At 36.0% G+C, this 20,792-nt stretch overlaps 1 protein-coding gene across 1 annotated transcript in view; it reads left to right on the top strand.

Annotated features, from left to right (window-relative positions):
- Positions 1 to 20,792, top strand: part of LOC131425660 (5-hydroxytryptamine receptor 2A-like) — a 136,538-nt gene that overhangs the window by 48,934 nt on the left and 66,812 nt on the right. Inside the window, exons 2-3 of the mRNA XM_058587717.1 lie at positions 15,724 to 16,383; positions 16,687 to 16,801. Of these exons, the coding sequence (XP_058443700.1) occupies positions 15,829 to 16,383; positions 16,687 to 16,801 (670 nt within the window). The 5' untranslated portion in view covers positions 15,724 to 15,828. The remainder of the gene's footprint in view (positions 1 to 15,723; positions 16,384 to 16,686; positions 16,802 to 20,792) is intronic.

Raw genomic sequence — 20,792 nt, 5'->3', positions numbered from 1 at the left:
CTATCCTCAACCATTAGTATTGTGAGTTTATCAAATAACCTAATAGTAGCGTAGTTTCAAACGAGTCTAAGCTTTTCGAAAGTCGATTTTTCCAGCATTTCTATTACCTTTTTATAGAGAAAGGCAAATATACAGAATAACTTTTAAAAAAGAAGTGAGCGTTATACTCGTTATACTCCTCTATATTCGACAGTAAAATATGAAAGTAAATCACGCAAAACTGATACTAGCAAATGTTCTCGGTTTGAAATCGTTTCGTCTCTAAACCAACTCAAGCAAATGATTCAGTTGATGTTTAAATGTTTTTACGCAAGAATCCATTCGTAACATCTCTACTTTTTCGACGAATCATTCATGGCAATTAGAGGCACAAAACGAGTACCGACAAACAAGCTTAGTATTCCGCAATAGAAACGAGTTCGAACGTGAAAGAATTTATTGCAAAGTAGTGTTGGAATGATTGGAAAAAATAATCATTTCCTAGAAACGCAATACAAACGATTACATTAGCTGCAGGAAACTGCTAACGAAGTTATTGATCCAGGGCCAAGTTTCCCCCGTTTTATTTTCAGTATCCTGATTTCTGTTTAACGTTTCACACTTATCAATATTTTATCGATCTCGGATGTAGTATCAGAATCTTGTCATGTTATAAATTTTACACCACCGACTACCATTTGTAACAGCATCTTTTCGGTACGCACATATATCTTCGGTTCATTGTCTGATTGACAGTCTAGGAAAACAAGGTTTATTTATTATTCTGAAGAGCCTCCATGAGCCACAACTACTTGGCTTGATTCGTACCCTTCAGTCTCACCAGAAGAAGATGTGGAATGGACCCTTTTTCCCTTGCGATTGATAGGCTTCCAGTATCGTTTCGACCTCATGTAAGAACGCTTGAAATGCGAGTTCTCCGCTATCCGTTGCGATTTAGTGATGAATCCCCAGATAAATCAGACGATTCCCATATCATTCGACATCAAATGAACTCAATAAATTCGTACTGACACTCGTGCGGTTTTAGCCTGAAAAATCTACCACAACCCAGAATGGATCCGTCAAGCAAACAATTTCGATCAAACTGCATTTTCGTCGATAGTAACAGTGACGGTTTGATCATTTTCAAAAGACCATGTCAATCAACATTATAGAAAGCGAATTATTTCACTTTATGTAAACACAAAAAAAAAACAAAACGAACGTTCGTATCAAGTTTTCAATGTGAGTATTTCATTAAATTTTCTTTTTGCCTTTCTCATACCAAAAGGCAATGCAATCACTGTGGAAACTGGTTTTTCAACCAAGGCCCGGAGCTTTCCAGTCCGGTCTTCGAAATCACAAACCGACAATTAATGTCACTCACCAAATTAAATTCACATGAAAAATCTTATGGTCCCATAGGCTACAATTAAATTTTATCCGGAGCCGACTTCCGTAATTACAGGGTGATAAAGGTGAAAATTATTCATTTCTTGTGTGTGCCTAAAAAGTGACACTATAAAGAGGAGTAAATATGCTAGAATTATTCAGTAAACTCATCTAGATTCGTTAGCCAAAAAACTAATCCTGGAAGAGAACTCACATCGATTTCTCTAAGATGTCTGAGCTACTTTCCCATACAAAAGCCTTGGTTATACATTCCTGTAGTGGAATTTGACTTTCTGTTTCAACAGACTTCGCAGCCGATTCAGAGTGTACAAAACCATTGCATGGCTAGTGCTACGATTCTACTGATACTACGAACCCATCCAGGTCGGGACTCGAACATACGACAACTGGTCGACTACTTTCTCATACACTTATAATAAACCGCGTAACTTCGGAAATCCGTGTGAAAAATCGCATCATTGAAGTTAAAGTTCCGATGACAGTAGCCCGTGTAACCCGTTTTACCCTAATGTCGACGATACTCCTCATCGAGAAGATTTGCAAACCACCCTGCTCTATTCCTCGCAAGAAAGTTGTCACAGAATTTTAATATAAATGTTTATCAGTGTTCACCATCAAATATTTGAATAAAAGATTTCCATTTTAACATGTGATTTGTCCGTTTATTAATAAACTTTTAAAGAAGTACTGTGATCAAATACTAACAGATACTCAGAGAGAGAGAGGTCTAACTTTTTACTTCTTACTTTTTCCAAACTGTTTCTAAAAATATCGTGTGTTGTCTCATAGTTGGAACTAAGCCCTTTTTAAGACAAATTCTGACATTTTGAACTTGAGAGCAGAGATGCCAGATCTGCAGATTTGTCATCTCTGCTTGAGAGTGTAATGGTGAAATATTTTGGTTTTGATTGCTGTCGTCATTGCTAATTTATGGGATGAATAAAGGACCAACGATAGGATGAATATAAAACGTTTGAGATGAAATTAGGAGCACAGTAGTGAACATATCAGAAATGTTTTTAGCTGGTTTTTTGAATACTATTTTAATTTCCAAGGAATGTGAATCAATTCCCAATATGAAGCAAGGCGAATTATGCAGAAATATGAAAAATCGTAGTGATTTTAGTGGCTAAATCAGGTTTTTAAGGTAACGTTCTTACAAATGAAATGAAATAGGGAGCCTTTACCCTATATAAACGTAGATTAGAAACTAGACAATTCGTGGAATTCAGTTGAAAAATCAAAGTTTGCAATGGAAAACGAGATCAATTTTGGGAGAGTCCCTCCTCATCACAAATAATATTATCATCATTTTCTACACAAAACTACTAATGAGCAACAGACAGAGAGAGAAGTAGAAAATGCATGAAACAGCGAAAATTGAGAAATTTGCAAAAAAATATCACCCGGAGGAAGAACTTTTCTCTCTGTCTGTTGCTCGTTAGTTCACGACTGCTTTATGTCTTAACACAAACCCCAACATAGTTATCATCATTTTGTAACGCTATTATGGTGCTAATATCAAGAAAATAAACACCAATTAAAACCATCTTTGAATGACATCTGAATCCTCAGCAGACAACTCAGAATCCCCAGCACTTTTTCATAAAACGGTGACCAAACCCCGGAGGTTCGGGAAGGATGAGGTACCGTCGGAGCTGGAATGGAATTATCCCTGATGTGCGAATTCACCGGTAACGACCATTGCAGGAGCATCATTAGCAAATATCGTGAACAATCGAGGGGGTCACCGACGACGAGTTGCTGAAGCGAAATTCCGGATAATTGAAACGGAATGAAGTCGAAATAAGCTGAATTGAATAATGTCATTCTTGCTTTAGGGCTTAGGGTAGTTAAATTGTTTTTATTTTTTTCAAACGTGCAGTGAATTTGTGAATTCATGCGTTCGTTAGTAAGCACCTAATATAGTGTAAAAGGCACTGATGAGGTTTTTTGTTGTTTCAAATTCTCTTCGATAGAATATATTTCGATGTTTACATTGTCATATATATTCTATTGTATTTCGAAATTGTAGAGACAGCTTCAACAATGATATGTTCAACAATAAAGTTTGCACCTGTTTTAACTTGAGCATTTGCCGATACATTTGCTACACCCTTATTTCATCCCTTCGAATAGTCTCTGCAGCAGTGCTGTAAAACTTCATTCAATTCAATTGATCTCTTGAAATGACAAAATATCTCTTTCAATAGTGTGAGAGCGGCCTTCAAATGAGGTTCATGTAAACATTCGAATTGGTTCAAGAAAATAGATGAAAGACAAACCAGATAGCTGAAATATCAATCACAGAATACACATAAATTAATTGTTTCCTCCTTTTGTTTTCATTTGTAATACTTTACTCCATTTATAATTCTATTTGTTTGAATTTGCTTACTACCACGAGCGAAGGCATTGAAGCAGGTAGACTACTTGGCACTCGAAACTGAGCAAGCAAAACTTCAAATGACTAGATACGATTATTCAACTGACGATGAATTCCGGGAGCTTCACTTGAATATGGCAGCGAAAGTCAAATGAATTAGTAGGGATATGCTGACTGTCAGCGGCCATAAATTTCATTTTCATCTTATTTTATTCGATTGAAAATAAAATTTTACCGCACTGCTCTGCAGCCAGCTTTTCATGCAAGTAGGATTGAAATACTTCAGCTGTTCTTCTTTGGTGTGATGAGAGAATTACCATTGGAATAATTTATTAAAATGATCTTATCAAATCACAAAAGTCTGGGTCCCATTCCAGTAAATGCGAGTGCGAACTGTTAGGCTAAGTGTAGAGTAGTGGTTTCCTAACTTTTTTGGTGTTTTAGATACCAAATATGTCGCTGGAAAATCTGCGAAATCGTAAAATTCGCTTTAGGAATTTCATTACACTTTCTGGTTAGACATTTTAATAAACGCTTTGCCCTATCATGATTGTACGCCTTTTGAGCACATGTGTGATTTTTTTCATTCCTGTATGAAAATCCGGAAGAATAGTTATTAACGATCAAATGCGGCGAAAAAAATCGGCTAACCAACCCCAGAGCTGGGGTAGGTTGGCCGAGTTTTATAAAATATGTGAAACACATCAATTGTATCAATAAACGTTTTCATTAGTTAAAAAAGTCTGTATGCATCATTTTTATTGTGTAAGTACGTGAAAAAACTCCCCTTTTTTGTTTTTTGACTCTTTTCAACTATTCTGGAATTAGTTTCGGCAGCATCAGTGAACTTTTTCAGTTTCCTTCCTGCCTTTTACTCCATCAGCGTTCGCGCTTACGCTTGGTTTCATTTTGTACTCCTCCAATGCTGCATTTATTAGAGAATTGTTGAAATTTTGGATTAATTCGGGATTCACGATCTTGACGCTCCTCCGAATCATCCTTGGGGAAAGGTCTGTAATTTTCAGGATGGCTTACATCTGCAGCAGATTCTATACGAGTTTTGTTCGGGGTTGGGTCAATTTGCGACAAATCCTGTCAGGAACTCTAAATGCTAATAGTTTTGATGGCATTTGATGCATAAAATATTGGAATCATATTTTCTATCGACAATTTGCAACTTTTAATGATTCAAATCTCTTATTTCAATTAGTTAATGATTTAAGTTTATTTCCATTACCTATGTCTCATGTATATTTTTCTTATAATCATCAATATAAACATACAATCCAATTCCGCCCAAAAAAGGGTAACATTTACGAATGCAATCCAAGTGCACTTTACTCTAAGCCAAAATTACAACTCGGTCAACCAACCCCGCACAAAACTCGGCCAACCTGCCCCAATGAATGTTTTCGAGAACAATCACGATTAACAAAAATAAAAGTAAAGTTATACTGAAAACCAATATGCCATTTTGTAAAGTTTTTTGTAAAGTTCAACCCTTTCCAATGGTACCATTTTTTTTGGAAATCATATATAAATTGATCCACGTTACACGTATTACTTTACAAAAACAGAAATTTACTCACCAGTGCCGAAAAAAGAAAAAAAGTGCTGCTGCACAAGCGACAACACAGAAACACCTAAAATTACGTCAAAATCATTATAGATGTCGCCACTGCGCACAATAGCCTTTTCAAAAAAGCTGCTCTGCCAAACGGCCGTTCGGCCAACCAGCCCCGGTCTCCCCTATATGATACATAAATAAATGCAGAACATTTATAATCGGGTTTAGTTAATCAACAGAAAAATCACACGCATTACTTCAAACCTCGAAATATTCTTTTCCGCCGAATGAACCGATACAATGTCTGGTGATTTCGTTTTTTTTTTAACTGCTCTTACAAGCCATGCGCCATAGATTGGAGCAAATTGAAATCGGATGGAACAATGTCTAGTAAATATGTTGGATGTTTTTTCTAGTGTATACACCTTCTGTTTTTTCTAGTGTATACATTTTCCACACTGGCTTAACCATTATATGAAACATTACCGAAAACATGGTGATAAAATTCGCATTCTTAAAGCAAAATTTGGACGACAGGCTTACGAAGCGAAGTTGGACAAGAAATGAAACGAGAAGGCGGCTCCTGGAATTGTTCCTGAAATATGAAAGAAATCCTATGTGAACAGTATAGTATAGTATAGTATAGTATAGTATAGTATAGTATAGTATAGTCGAATTGCTGCTTTGTGTGCTGTGTCAAAGTTGTTTAAAATTATAGTTCTGGATTTTATAACACATAATTGCTCTGACCACATATCTGAGACTCAGTATTTATGCCGAAGTCCACAAATTTATTAACCTACACTTCCTTTATCAGCCCCGACCGGGAAGGATTCTTAGTGTCAGTAGGATCCATAGTACTAGCCATGCAATGATTCTGTACACTAAGAATCGGCTGCGAAGTCTGTTGAAACAGAAAGGCCATATTCCACCAAAGGAATGTAATGCCAAGAATTTGCTTTTTCCTTTATCATACCTTCTTTACAAGCACGAATACAAGTAGATTCTATATACACCGATTTTGCTGCTACTTTCGACAAAATCAATCATCACAAACGATCTCCAAGTTAAGTAGATTGGGATTAAACGGATCATTTTTTGATTGGCTTCGATCATATCTAACTGGTCATGAAATGATAGCGAAAATAGGAAACTATACAACCTCAACATTTGCTGTTACCTCTGGAGTTCCTCAAGGAAGTCACTTTGAAACGTTTATAATTTTATTGTATCTCAACGATCTAAATTTTTCGATCAAATGTATGAAACTATCGGTCGTCGATGATTTTAAAATAGTTCATATAATCAAATTTGCAGTTCACTCAGAGTTTCTACAAGAACAGTTGAATAATTCAACTAATTGGTGTAACATCAACAAAATGGTTTTTTTAGTCGCAAAAAGTCTGCATTCAAGTTCGACTATGATATGTCGCCAACTATCCTCGAACACGCATCGTCTGTTAAAAATCTTGGTGTTCTTCTGGATTTATTTTACAGCTTAGTCGTAGAAATAATACGTAGTATCTAAGTAAACATTGTAAACCATTTATATGTAGTCTACATTTGCTTGACGAAATAAATAAAAAGATTACAAGTTAAATTTTAAGGAGCAGATATTGTTTACTATTTCAAACGTCTCTAAGAGGTTACGATTTATTTTCCGCGTTACTAAAAAATCTCTGATGTACATTGCTCGTAGACTCTGTATTGTGCTCTAGTTCGCTCACTCGCAAATATGCTGCTGTTATCTGGTCACCAAAATGATATCCAGCGATTTTGTCCGATTCGATCCGACGTCTTCCATGGAGATATCCTTTAAACCTACCGAGTGACCATGGCCTCTGCAAACTTACTCTCGATTCATTATACAGGGTCCGCCATCTAACTTTTTTTTAACTAGCGGTTATTTCGACATTGGTAACCTTAATGTCACTTCTGATTTGACAGAAACTTAGTTTTATCCTTCCGCTGAACGATAATGGTTGTGTATACGCTTGAGGAACGCGTGAAAATAGTGCAGTTTTACTTTGAAAATCATGGTAATGTTGCGGAATGTGTGCCGAAAAATCATTTTCTCGGATGAGGGACATTTTCATCTCGGTGGGTATGTTAATAAGCAAAATTGTTGCATCTGGGGGACGGAAAACCTGGAGAAGCCGATGTATCCTCAGAGAGTGACGGTTTGGTGCGGATTTTGGTCTGGCGGCATCATTGGTCCATTTTTCTTCGAAAATGAGGCAGGAGCCGCCGCAACGGCCAATGGCGAGCGCTACCGCGCCATGATTAGCGATTGGTTCTTCCCGTTACTTGAAGAGGAAGACTTGGACACCATTTGGTTCCAACAAGACGGCGCTCCGTACCACACAGCCAACGCTACGATCGATCTTCTGCGCATAGTCTTCGAAGATGGAATTATCAGTCGAAATTCGGATGTCGCTTGGCCGCCTCGGAGCTGTGATTTGACGCCGTTAGATTATTATCTTTGGGGGGCTGTCAAAGATAAGTGTTATGTGGACAAGCCAGAGACAATTCAAGCCTTGAAGGATAACATTCGTGCAGCCATAGCTGAAATAAAGCTGCATACAATCGAAAATGTACTAAAAACTAGACCGACCGTATGGCGTACTTCAAGGCCAGCCGAGGCAGCCATTTGAATGAAATTATATTCCACAATTAATTGGAAGGATTGTACTTTAAAATGAAAAAATAAATTTTGAAATCGGATGAACCGTTTGTGTTTTATTGCATGCTTAAAAAAAAGTTACATGGCGGACCCTGTATGTCCGTTGCGATGTTTGTAAGACTCGTTTTGTGGTAGACCTTCTTCAGTCGCGAATCGATTGCTCCGAACTATTGCAATTGTTACAATTAGACATTCGTTTTCTCATATTATTGTCTCATTAAATTTAGTTAGCACTAGATTCAAGGACATGTATCCTTTGGATGATTGTAATCTGTTGATGCAAAAACTGAGGAAGGTTTTATGCCTGCTGGAGAGCAAGTTTGACAGAAACTAAATCCAGTGGGTTTTTCCCTGCTCTAAATAAACCGATAAAAAATGACTACAATTTAAAAATAATACATTGCTTGATTTTTGTTTTACGAGCAATTAGGAACAAAATCATATATCATAAATTTTCTGCTATCCTAAACGACATCAATTATAGTCGATAGAATATTAAAATTTATATTTCATAAACCTAGAATTATTTTGAAATGTATAGAATGCGAACATCATTTGAATTTTCTATAAGTAAATTCCACGCGAAAATCTGTAATATTCTTGTTTCACAATTAAAAAAAAAGTAGGATTACGAATTTGGAACAAAAAATCTCACGAAATTAAGTAAAACCTGTTTTTATCCACCTACTGGTTTAATAATGCCTTTCTCATATCTCTCATATTCTCATGTAAAAAAGAAATGGTATTCTTCAAACATTTTTGTTTGATTTTTGAAAAACATGAAAGTACTTCTGAAACTGAAATCGCTCTAATATTGGCTTTGCAACAGCGGAAATAAATCCCTGCACTGCCAATATTTTGGGATCATCTTTAATTGCGTAAAACTGTAGGTGGGTGAATGGTGCCAGCCGGCATTGGAAATTATTCAGGAATTGTTTGTGCTAGGGGACATAACCCTCGGCGGTTTATGTTAAACTGCACGTGGCATAACAGTTTAACATAAACTGCTATGCACTGACGAGTCTAAGACGAAGCGATAATGGTGAAAGTTTGATAAACGATAATGGTGAAAGTTTGATAATTTTCCATTTTTAAAAAAAGTCGTAAATATGACTTACTTTACTATGGGGTGCCTTTTCAAAATTTACCCTCTGAGAGAGTGATAAGTTTTTGATCGTGAATATCTCTTGTTGTATCTAACGAATCAACATAATTTTTGCTGCACGCCATCGGAAATATGATCACAATTTTATGATAAAATATTCAGTTGTGTGACATAATCTCAAATAATTCAAAATTAAACTTTTCTGAAATGTTTGGTATAAACGAGTATCAAAGAGTATAATTCATAAGGCGCGTTTGCCTTTCTCGTATTTTTAAAGCTGAAAGGATTTATATAATCTAACTACCAATAGAATCGAAATTTTTCAACTTAAACGGGTATAGCAAAAGCATTGAAGTATTTCAATAGTACACTATTGAAAAACCTGTCTCATTTGACCCATGTCAACACCAGCCAATCAGAACGCGTTCTGAGGGAGAGAACAAAATATCTGTTGCTGTACAACAAATCCTTCGAGAAAAATGTTCCGAACATTTCTTAATATCGTAGTGAGTTCAACAATTTGGTTCTTCTGAAAAGCAGGAATGAATCCCGTACAGCATCCTGATAGTTCCTTTCAATGAAATGCAAATCCAAAATAAAATAATCGAAATTAAAATTCTATATGCTGCTATTTTTATAGCCGTTAGGACCGCCCATCAGTGAAAAAGCTACAAACGAAATGACGTAGAAAAGCTCTTAACGAAAATTGGATCAGTTTGGATTCTATCGCCACTGCGAGCAGATGTATTTTGTGTCGTTTGCAAAGCTAGTTTCGCTTCCGACAAGAGCGATTAAGTCACACCTGCCAGTCATTTGCATTGATGAAAAAACAACGGTGGAGAGCATTACACAAAATCAGCCGTTCTAATGGCTCTAAAAGTTTTCTAAAGAACAATTAGGATTTGTTGTTCGCAAATCGAAGGTAAATATCCTCAGTTTAGTTCAAATCTAGAACAGTTTGGTTAGATTTGTGCACTTTTCGCTGTGTGAAATTCACAGTAATCGAGATCAAGTGAGCCTTCTTTGTTTTTGCGAAAAATGTTCCAGAGTTTAATGTCGTAGAGAATTACGCAATTTGACCCTTCTGAATGCTAGAAACGAATCCCTATACCCACGTACAACAGTTCAGCCTAGAATTAGATAACGGAAGTCAGCGGCATCCATCGGAATTCGAATTCAACTCATCACTCTCCATCACAAACACTTTCATAAAAGGTTCTTTTCAGAGCCACCATTATTTTATTATAAAGAACTATACTGGTTATTTCATAATATTTGTGTTTCAGAATGTTAAATGTAACTAATCTGTACTGATCAACTAATTGATATTCGGAAGTGTTAAGGAACATGTCAGTTGTTTACGTATTCACGACATCCAGTTATGTCTCTGACATTACCCACCCGTCTTTTTCAATTCCAAATATCTTAAAATTGGCTTAAACGATAAGATCTAGTGTCATCAAAAAAATTTTTTTTTTTAAATTCACCGAAATCGGAAATTTATTTTTTATGTCAAATATCTTTGAATTGTCTGAAACGTCGAGATAACACTAGATCTCGACGTTCGATATCGGAAATCTTAAAATTCAAAGTCCCATAGTGTCGACATTAAAAAAAAAATCGAGTTGACTCATGACTTCGGTGCGACGAAAGCGCAAGGAATTAATCATTACACAAGTATAGGGAAATTCAATCGTTTAGTGAATCTGGAGGAGATAATCAAACGATTGCTTTTAAAGTCAGATAATCACTGTAATAGCATTATCAAATAGAGTAACAACCAACGTGAGTGAACTTCATCTTCCCTAATATGCACATGAATTAGTTTTAACACTCTAGAAGACTTAAATACCTTATTCTCATATGTAGCTGATAAATGCCTTACAGTACAGTTACTAGAGTATTTTTCAATGAAAAAACCCAATGTTTGAACACAATGTAAAAAAAAATTTAAAAAATATCTCCTCCGCCTTTTTTTATAAACATACTTCGAAAGTATTATCTGTCAAATACAAGAAACGGTTTTTTTTTTCGTTTGCCTCAATATTAGATATAACAATTTAAAAATAGCCCATTTTTGAACTAGTTTTGCTCATAACTTCGGTTCAGAAAACGCTATCTGAATGCGACAGTTATAAAAAAAATTGGTTTTAACAATGTTCAAAAATACCTAATACGAAAAGTGAAAAATAAAAATGCTTCTTGCTGTTGCTCTTTAAAAATAGCTGTAACACTAAAACCGTTGAAGATACCACAATGTTGTCTTCAGCAAAGCAGCTCGATATAAATATATCTACAATTTTGTCGAAGGATGCAGTCCTCTATCTCAACACATCCGCAAAATAATTTTTGGATAATCTTCACGGAACGACCGAAATTAGCTCTGCGCCTAATTCGTTTTTGAATTAGTTGATTTTAACAACAAAATTTTAAAAATAACTATAAAATTAGTTAAAATTGAGAATTTACTTTGGTGAAAAAATCTCTTATTTTTAGAGAATGTGTTTAGTTGGCGAATATTCTGGACACAAACCAGCAATATTTCAATCCATCACGAAATTCTCATTGACAACTAATTTCGTTATTAAAATCAGAAAATTTGTTTCTAGTAATCTATCACTCTCATTACTGAAGGACAGAACAAAGAAATCAAAAACGAAATTGGTTTTATTAACAAGTTTATTAGCCAAAAACTCATGAGAAGTGTCAAAGCAAAACAATCCATTAAAAAGCTAAAAAGGACAGTCTTGTTGAAACTGCTTGCAAATTGTTTTGATGTTTTTCGCATGTGTTACAATATATCCATATATGAATTTCTAAACCGATATGTAAAAATGACGTAAACTCTTAGTGGAAAGTGTATTTATTCAGAATTTGTGCGCATTTGAAGCGATTGTGGGTAATAATGTTTTTATGGGGAACAGTGAAGTGAGTTTCGAATGTTGCACTCTAATTGTATATGTCAAATACAAGGTGAGATGAAAAAACTGCAACAAAGTAAAACGCCATAATTTTTTCATTTTTTTTTAAATTTTATTGAATGAAAGCAAAAAATGTCGGAAATAACATCAAATTTGAGAATCGGTTTAGATTTGTTCGAATTGGCCACCTTTGGCACGAACTATGGCCTTCAAACGGCCAATGAAACCATCACACGCTGCCCGAAAGTGGCTCTGCGGTATTTTGTCCCATTCTCGGCGAAGCGCTTGCTTGAGATGATCGACACTTTGGTATTTTTTAGTGCCAACCTTGCTTTCCAAAATACCCCAGGCACAATAGTCCAACGGATTGGCATCCGGAGATTTTGGTGGCCATTGTGCGGTGGAAATGAAGCGAGGAACCTCATTTCTTAACCATTCTTGGGTGGCGCGTGCTGAGTGCGATGGTGCTGAGTCCTGTTGGAATGTCCAAGGTCTGCGGCCGAAATGTTTGCGTGCCCAGGGCTTCAGAACTCCCTCCAAAATATTTTCGCGATAGATTTGCGCATTTATTTTGACCCCACGGTCGATGAATACGAGCGGCGAGCGACCATCGGCTGTTATGGCGGCCCACACCATCACCATGGCCGGCTTTTGAGTTCTGGTGGCCAACCGAAGTTGCAAATTTTCAGCTGACCTCTCTGGCAAGTAAACACGATCATTTTGTTTGTTTACAAACTGCTGGATAACGAATGGTTTCTCATCGGAGAAAACCAAATTCGGCAGTTCACCACTTTCGGCCAAGCGAAGCAACTCTTTAGCTTTTTCGAGTCTAACTTTTTTTTGCGCATCAGTAAGATCTTGCACTTTTTGGAACTTCAATGGCTTTAGTCCAAGCTCATTTTTCAATATTTGCCGAATGGCATATTGCGATATGTTCAGCTCACGAGCCATTTTTCGGCCACTGCGACGCGGATTTCGTTCAATTCGCTTCTTCACTTTTCGAACCATTTCTGCCGATGTTGCTGTTTTTTTTCGTCCACTTCCTTGACGTCGGGCTACGCTACCAGTATCACGGTAACGAGCGATGGTACGAGACACAAAAGATTTATTCACTTTTAAATGCTGGAGGGCTCTAACGATAGCCACTTGTGGTTTTCCAGCCAAATGCAAAGCAATCACACTATCACACTTGAATTCCATCACAAATAACTTTTTTTCTGAAAAATTCCCACCAAAATGCTTTTGTGCGCTTGTAAATAATATAATGAGCTGTCACTAGAATAAATCTGACAGCTGTGGGACGAGCGGTTTAGAAATGACAGCAGTCTGAAGTTGGTTGCAGTTTTTTCATCTCACCTTGTAAAGTATTTTGTATCTTTCAATCTTCCGACTGTGCCGTCCGTTGTTCTACTTGTATTCGGTTTTTGTTTTCCGAGTGCAAAAAGTTTTCAGTAAGAGATTTCGCGAAGTCGAATGAAGAAAACAGTGATTTAGAAGCAAAATTTTCAAAAAGAAGTTTATGTTTCGCTTATGTCTTTTTCTCCAATACAACATCGTATTTATACCTGCCAATATAGAAAAGATAACCGCGACTGAAATTTTTTTCCGTGGTAATGTGCCATCTAGTGGCTAGTAGTCATTACGGTGTTAACGTTGTTTTGGTGACAGAGCGCCATATAGCTGCGAATTGCAGAAACCAATTCAACCATTTATGTTGGTTGGAAACAACGTTTTATTTCTCTAATTCAACTAAAAAGTTAGTTGAATGGATATGAAGTGTGCCTTAGCTAAGAAATGACAGTACTTTTAATTGGTGAATTCAACTAAAAAAAATAGCCATTTCAACAAATATTTTATTATTATTAAGGGAACTAGAATTAGAAAATCTAAATTAGCATAAGTAAGACTTTTTTAGTTGTCTCAAAAAATAACTAACTAAAATCAGAAAATCAACTAATTTTTTCGCCAAAATGCTGACTTCGGTCTTTCCGCATAAGAACCACCCTAACATGGTCATGGTCATCAAAATATGGCTTATCTTTCACTGATCCTTTGTTTTCAAGACATAATAGCTCTAAAGTATACGGTTAAGCCACAAATGTTTTTGTCCCCTTAAATTGTGGTTCCGGATCACTGCATATTTTTTGAGATTCTACGGCAAACCTAAAACAAAATCAGAATTTTAGTAGTTATCAATTGCGTTTGGGTTGTGCAGAAAAATTGTTTAAATCTTTTATCCAATACAAAAATATGCATAATTATTTTTAGTGTTTTAGTATATTAACCAAAATTTTTAAGATTGTCAGTGAAATCGAAGTTTCAGTTTTTTTTTTTTTTGTAAATTTTGTTTCTAATACATTCCAACCTAAATAATAAAAAAATAATGTCATATAATTTAAAAATTTTGTATTGATTTTGTTTGGCAAAATTTTCCCAATAATAGAAATTCTCTGTATTTATACTGTATTTTCTCGAGATTCTTTGAACGGATATATAATTTTGTTCATCAATACATTGTTTCTGGGGAGGAGAGAGTTTTGGAGTAGGAAGAGGGATGTCAGGTCGGTGTTAATTTTTGAGGTTTATATAGCGAGAAGTGTAGAAGTGTGAGTGTATATATATATATATATTTAATAGTATATAGTATTATATATATATATATATATATTTATATATATATATATATATATATATATATATATATATATATATATATATATATATATATATATATATATATATATATATATATATATATATATATATATATATATATATATATATATATATATATATATATATATATATATATATATATATATATATATATATATATATATATATATATATATATACATATATATATATATATATATATATAATATATATAAATATATATATATATATATATATATATATATATATATATATATATATTTCAGTTTATTTTATTTCTGTAAGTAGTATCTTTCCAATGGTGAACAAATTTCGAAAATCGGTTGACTAACAACAAAGTTATGACTCGGTAAAGTTGAAGTTCTCTATATCCTATTCGCGATGCAGGTGCCGCATAAATGCAGATAGGGCATATTTCGAGCTTAAAAAAAACTTGGAACGGGAAAAATTAGATTTTCATTAGTTTTTTCCTAAACGATACTCAATAATGATATACTTTAAATAATCTACAAACTTCACAAAATTCGAGGGTGTAAAATTGATAGAAATTGGTCAAGTAACAACTAAGTTATGATTCAATAGAACTTGTTTACGAATTTCAAAATAGACCATATTGATTGCAGATCAATCAGAAAGATCGCGTATGTTCGTTCTGGTTCAGCATATTATTGTGCCGAACTCAAACATCGGTTCTGAGTGTGTCTCTCAAGGACACAAAATATTTACCGATTTCAAAACTCCTCGTTTGTGCTGATGGTAATCAACTCTTGTTACATTATTATATTGACTTTCTCCTTGCGAAACCAATTAAAACTCTAAAGCCCTGAGCATCACTGAGTAACCGTCCTCGATTCCATGTGACGTGAATTGATTTTACATTCAGCAGACAACCCTTGCCTTCGGCGAAGGACATTTAAATCATCGCATGACCCATTCCTTCGTATCCATCAGCAATTCCTCCGTTAAATGATTTGTGTTTACCTATCGTTTCAGAAACACATTTTCAACAATCGACCAAATACATTGGGTCACATCCTATCGTCCTCGTCCTCGTCCTCGCAGTACAGAGAAACCACCTCACACCCGAACAAGGTGTTGATGATGACAGAGGAGTCGTTCGTGTACGGAGTGGAGCTCAAATCGCCTCCTCCGACAACCATTACGAACCGCTTGACCCAGTACGACCGTTTACTGAAGAGCGAAGTCATGTCCGGTCAGTTTGCTAATCAGTTTCCTGCCAGCCCGTATCACCAGTGGACCAAATCGGATCAAACATCACCGCTGTTCGTTAACTACGCAACATCTCCGGATCTGGTTGAGACAAACATTACCAGTTCCATCGGTGAAATTCTCCGCCAGAACATCATCAACGAATGGCATCTGCGGGGTGGGTCGACCGTCAGTGCCGGTAACGGAACCGAGCATGACGCTGCTGTGGATGTTGTGACCACGGCCAGTGGAGCAGCAGCAGCGTCGGCCGGTCCCGCCGGGGCCAATCGGGCCAGCGGTGATTCAACGATACAGAATAATTTGATTATACCGCTGTACGTGGTCATCTTTCTGCTCTCCGTTATCGGTAATCTACTGGTGATTTTCACTTTGGCTCAGAATAAAAGAATGCGAACCGTCACCAATGTGTACCTGCTGAATTTGGTGAGTGTAAATAATTAGCTGAAATTTCATGTTTATGAAATATTTTGCAAGTTTAATTAGCATACCGAATTTTGTTTTTCGTTTTGATCCATTCCAATATGTAATTCAACAAACAATTTTCAAACCCACTCGATCTTTTTCGAAACAAACGCTTCAAATTGGCATCCGACCGGTTAAATAGAACCTTCCAAAGCCGTGTGTGGGTTTCGTAACGGAATGGGATCGGCTTATCGAAGGGAGCACGATTGATTTGAAGCCCTCCCTTCCCTTATGTTCTGTTTTTCCATTCTTTCCTTTCGACAGGCTATCTCGGATCTGCTTTTGGGTGTGTTTTGCATGCCGTTCACTCTCGTCGGTCAAGTGTTGCGAAAGTTCATTTTCGGCGGCATCATGTGTAAGCTGATACCCTACTTTCAAGGTAAGTCTGGCAACGAATGAAGCAGCTCAACTCGCTCTAGCATATGAAACAGCAATGGTTTACCTACGGTCTACGGGAGAGTGCCCGAGATATGAGCCCTCGTATCAGAAGGGACCTTACCCGGATTTATTCCATTCTCTTTCTCTCTCTCTCATCACGTTAAATTTGTTTTTGTGGGGTTCGTGATGGAGATTTTGCATTTCGGATTCTTTTATACTGAGTGGTTTGGAAGCAAAACACAAATCAGTTCTCAATCAGTTTCAAAGCATTTATCATTTATCCCGACTGAAAAGACGGCGATGATAAAGAATTGAGTTCGGTACCCCGCAGGATTGATTCAACTGGTGAATTCGCTATCAGGTAGAAAAAGTACCACCCTTCTTAGGAAATTCAATTTTTTGTATTATTACTAACCGTACGGAGGCCCGGTTTGATCAGATGTCATTAGCAATACATTTCTTTGAGTTTATACACATAATTTTTGTTTCAAGGCAATACCTAGATTCCTAGCGAGCTGAATTATGTCTCACGAAAGGTTAAAACCATGAGACAATTCATTCGAACACGGTCTCGTTCTTCATTGTTAAATGTTCGAAACAGAAATTAACAGGGATTTTGACAATAGTTATTTTGTGCAAAAAGCACGTATTTTATTTCTATTTCTTCACGTGTCGCTTTCGGCTCATGAGTGCTTAAAGCGCTATTCACACTAGGTCGTGACGTATCCGGAACGGGACCGCAACGTGCCGGGATTTATTTGTGAAATATTCTTATCATACCGTGCACTTTCCGTGTCGCTGCCGTTGCTGTTAGTAACATACACAATCGTTGCATTTGATGTTTTTCTGTTCCTCACGAAAGTGGCACATTTTTTCAATGAAGAATTGGCCGTAATTGCAATTGCTCTGAATGACGAAGATAGTCAGCAGTTTAAGAACAAAAAAAAACAAAAAGAAAGAAGATTTGGGTGCACGAACCTTGGCGGAAAAGAGCAGTTGATGGTGAATTCCCCACCTTTTATAAGCAGCTTGTGAATGGCGCACGGAACGACCGAAATTAGCTCTGCGCCTAATTCGTATTACTGTTTTTGAATTAGTTGATTTCAACAACAAAATTTCCAAAATAACTATAAAATTAGTTAAAATTGAGAATTTACTTTGCTGAAAAAACTCTTATTTTTAGAGAATGTGTTAAGTTGGCGAATATCCTGGATACAAACCAGCAATATTTCAATCCAACATGGAATTCTCATTGACAACTAATTTTGTTATTAAAATCAGAAAATTTGTTACTATTCACTGTCACCATAATTGCTAAAGGGCAGAACAAAGAAAACAAAAATGAAATTGGTTTTATCAACAAGTTTATTAGCCAAAAACTCATGAGAAGTGTCAAAGCAAAACAATCCATTGGAAAGCTAAAAAGGACAGTCTCGTTGAAACTGATTGCAAATTGTTTCGATGTTTTTCGCATGTGTTACGATATATCCATATTTAAATGTCTAAGCCGATATGTGAAAATGCCGTAAACTGTTAGTGGAAAGTGTATTTATTTAGAATTTGTGCGCATTTGAAACGATTGTGCTTAATAATGTTTTTACGCGAAACAGTGAAGTGAGTTTCGAATGTTGCACTCTAATTGTATATGTCAAATGATGTTTTTTGTATCTTCCAACCTTCCGGGCTACGCCGTCCGATGTATTACTTGTATTCGGTTTTTGTTTTCCAAGTGCTCAAAGTTTTCAGTGAGAGAGTCGATTTCGCGAAGTCGAATGAAGAAAGCAGCGATTTAGAAGAAAAATTTTCAAAAAGAAGTTTATGTTTCGCTTATGTCTTTTCCTCCAATACAACATCGTATTTATACCTGCAAATATAGAAAAGACTACTGCGACTGAAATTTTTTAGTGTGCCATCTAGTGGCTGGTAGTCATTACGGTGTTAACATTTTTTTCGGTGACAGAGCGCCATATAGCTGCAAATTGCAGAAACCAATTCAACCATCTATGTTGGTTGAAAACAACGTTTTATTCCTCTGATTCAACTAAAAAATTAGTTGAATGGAAATGAAGAGTGCTTTAGCTAAGAAATGACAGCACGTTTAATTGGTGAATTCAACTAAAAAATATAGCCATTTCAACAAATATTTTTTTATTATTAAGGGAATTAGAACTAAGAAATCTAAATTAGCAAAAGTAAGATTTTTTTAGTTGTCTCAAAAAATAACTAACTAAAATCAGAAAATCAACTAATTTTTTCGCCAAAATGCTGATTTCCGTCTTTCCGTGCGAGATAAAGGAATATTTCCGAATGTCAGAAGCCTGTTTCAATTCGCTGTAGATTAAAATTCATCCGTTTCTTGAAAAGCATGACCCTACATTCCGATTAGCAGTGACTCCCCGAGAGACGCTGGTAGTTTGTTTAAGGTATTTTCATTAGAGATGGGCAAAACAGTTCATTTCAAAGAACCGTTCAGTGATGCAGAGTTCTGTTGAAAGAACTAGTTCTCCGTTCATTCGTTCTATTCATAGTTGGTTTGTTTGTTCAAAGACTAAACGTGATCTTAACTTTTGTAAGTTTAAAGTCTGAGGACAGAGGGTCACGTGTTGAGTTTTAAATCTGCCACGTGGCTCGCTCAATTCCCTTTGCGCATCGTATTTCTCTTGTACTCTCTCGTATATGAGCAAACTGTGCCGGGTTGCCAGCATACATTTTATTATTTTGATGAGAAGTTTTATCACATTAATCTATCGTATGGGTTGGACATTACATGGATTCCAATGAACAATGAAAAAATATTCAACTTTCACAAAGATTGAATGTCTGTGTGTTTGGCAGCCTTGTCGAGTCAATTTTATGTATCTCTCCTTTTTTAGAATGCTATGAGGAAACAAAAGCAAAAAAAAATATCGTATGCATTGAAACTGACTTTGTTTCACAGAAAAATACAAGACTTTATTATCGCGATACTTTATTTTTATCGCAATAACATATATGTTTTCATGTACTAATCGCATCTAAACTAAATTATCTAGACTTTGCCACGGTAGATCTATGATACAAGCCTTCAAAGCCGAGATATTCGATGAACAAGTAGAGGTATGCATTTCCGAGCGTTCCAATTTTCAGCAGTTCACTCAGAAAAAAATACGACACGACCGCTAAACTCAATAAATCATTCCTAAAATTTCACAGAATATTCTCAACTAAATTTCGAAGACATTGTCAGGTGGCCCTTAAGCGAAAAAAAGGTCCCTCGAAGTAGAACTGAGGTTTCGTGATGAAACTTTTTTATTAGTACCGTTCTTGAAAAAAGGTTTAGCGAGCTCATAAAACAAAACAAAAAGATCCCTCGACTTTGATCTGAGGAACTACCGTTCTCGAAAAAAGAACTATAGCTCGTTCATTCTTTCAAAAGAACCAGTTCTACTGAACCGTTCGCGAATGAATTGCCCATCTCTAATTTTCATTGATTTGTTTACAAGATTTCTTGGAAATGTCAAGAAAACTCCAACCAAAAATTGTATACCGATCATTGAGATGGCTTATGGTTTGTGTTCGTCTCATGATTTCAGATATTTAGAGACACGCAAAAAACCATAGCATTTAGTTACAGACTTGGGGCTGTCTACCAGATTGTTCACGAGATATGTCGTATAGTTACCACCCCTGTGGCACGATTGTCATCTGCATACAATTAGCTTGAAGCCGAAAATTTTGGTTCTTTGGTTCTAGTTCGCTGTCAAATGCTGTGTTTAAGCAGTGTTCACACGTTCACATTTTTCTTCAGGCGGTTGCACCAACATAAGGAAACGATTTCCATGGAATATAATCAAACTATAATAAACCACAATTTCTTTTTCTTATTCAAAAAGAGGTCAAATTACTTGTTTTATAGAGAATACTAGACTAGAGTTATATTTATATAGGGTTGCAAGAAATTAACTTTTGACACCAGTGCGGTTTGATTGTATGGTATGAACGTAACTTAACAT

Source organism: Malaya genurostris, chromosome 1, assembly GCF_030247185.1.
Source record: "Malaya genurostris strain Urasoe2022 chromosome 1, Malgen_1.1, whole genome shotgun sequence".
Lineage (NCBI taxonomy): Eukaryota > Metazoa > Arthropoda > Insecta > Diptera > Culicidae > Malaya > Malaya genurostris.
The sequence above is the reverse complement of the archived record's forward strand: the minus strand, read 5'-3'. Positions and strand labels throughout refer to the sequence as shown.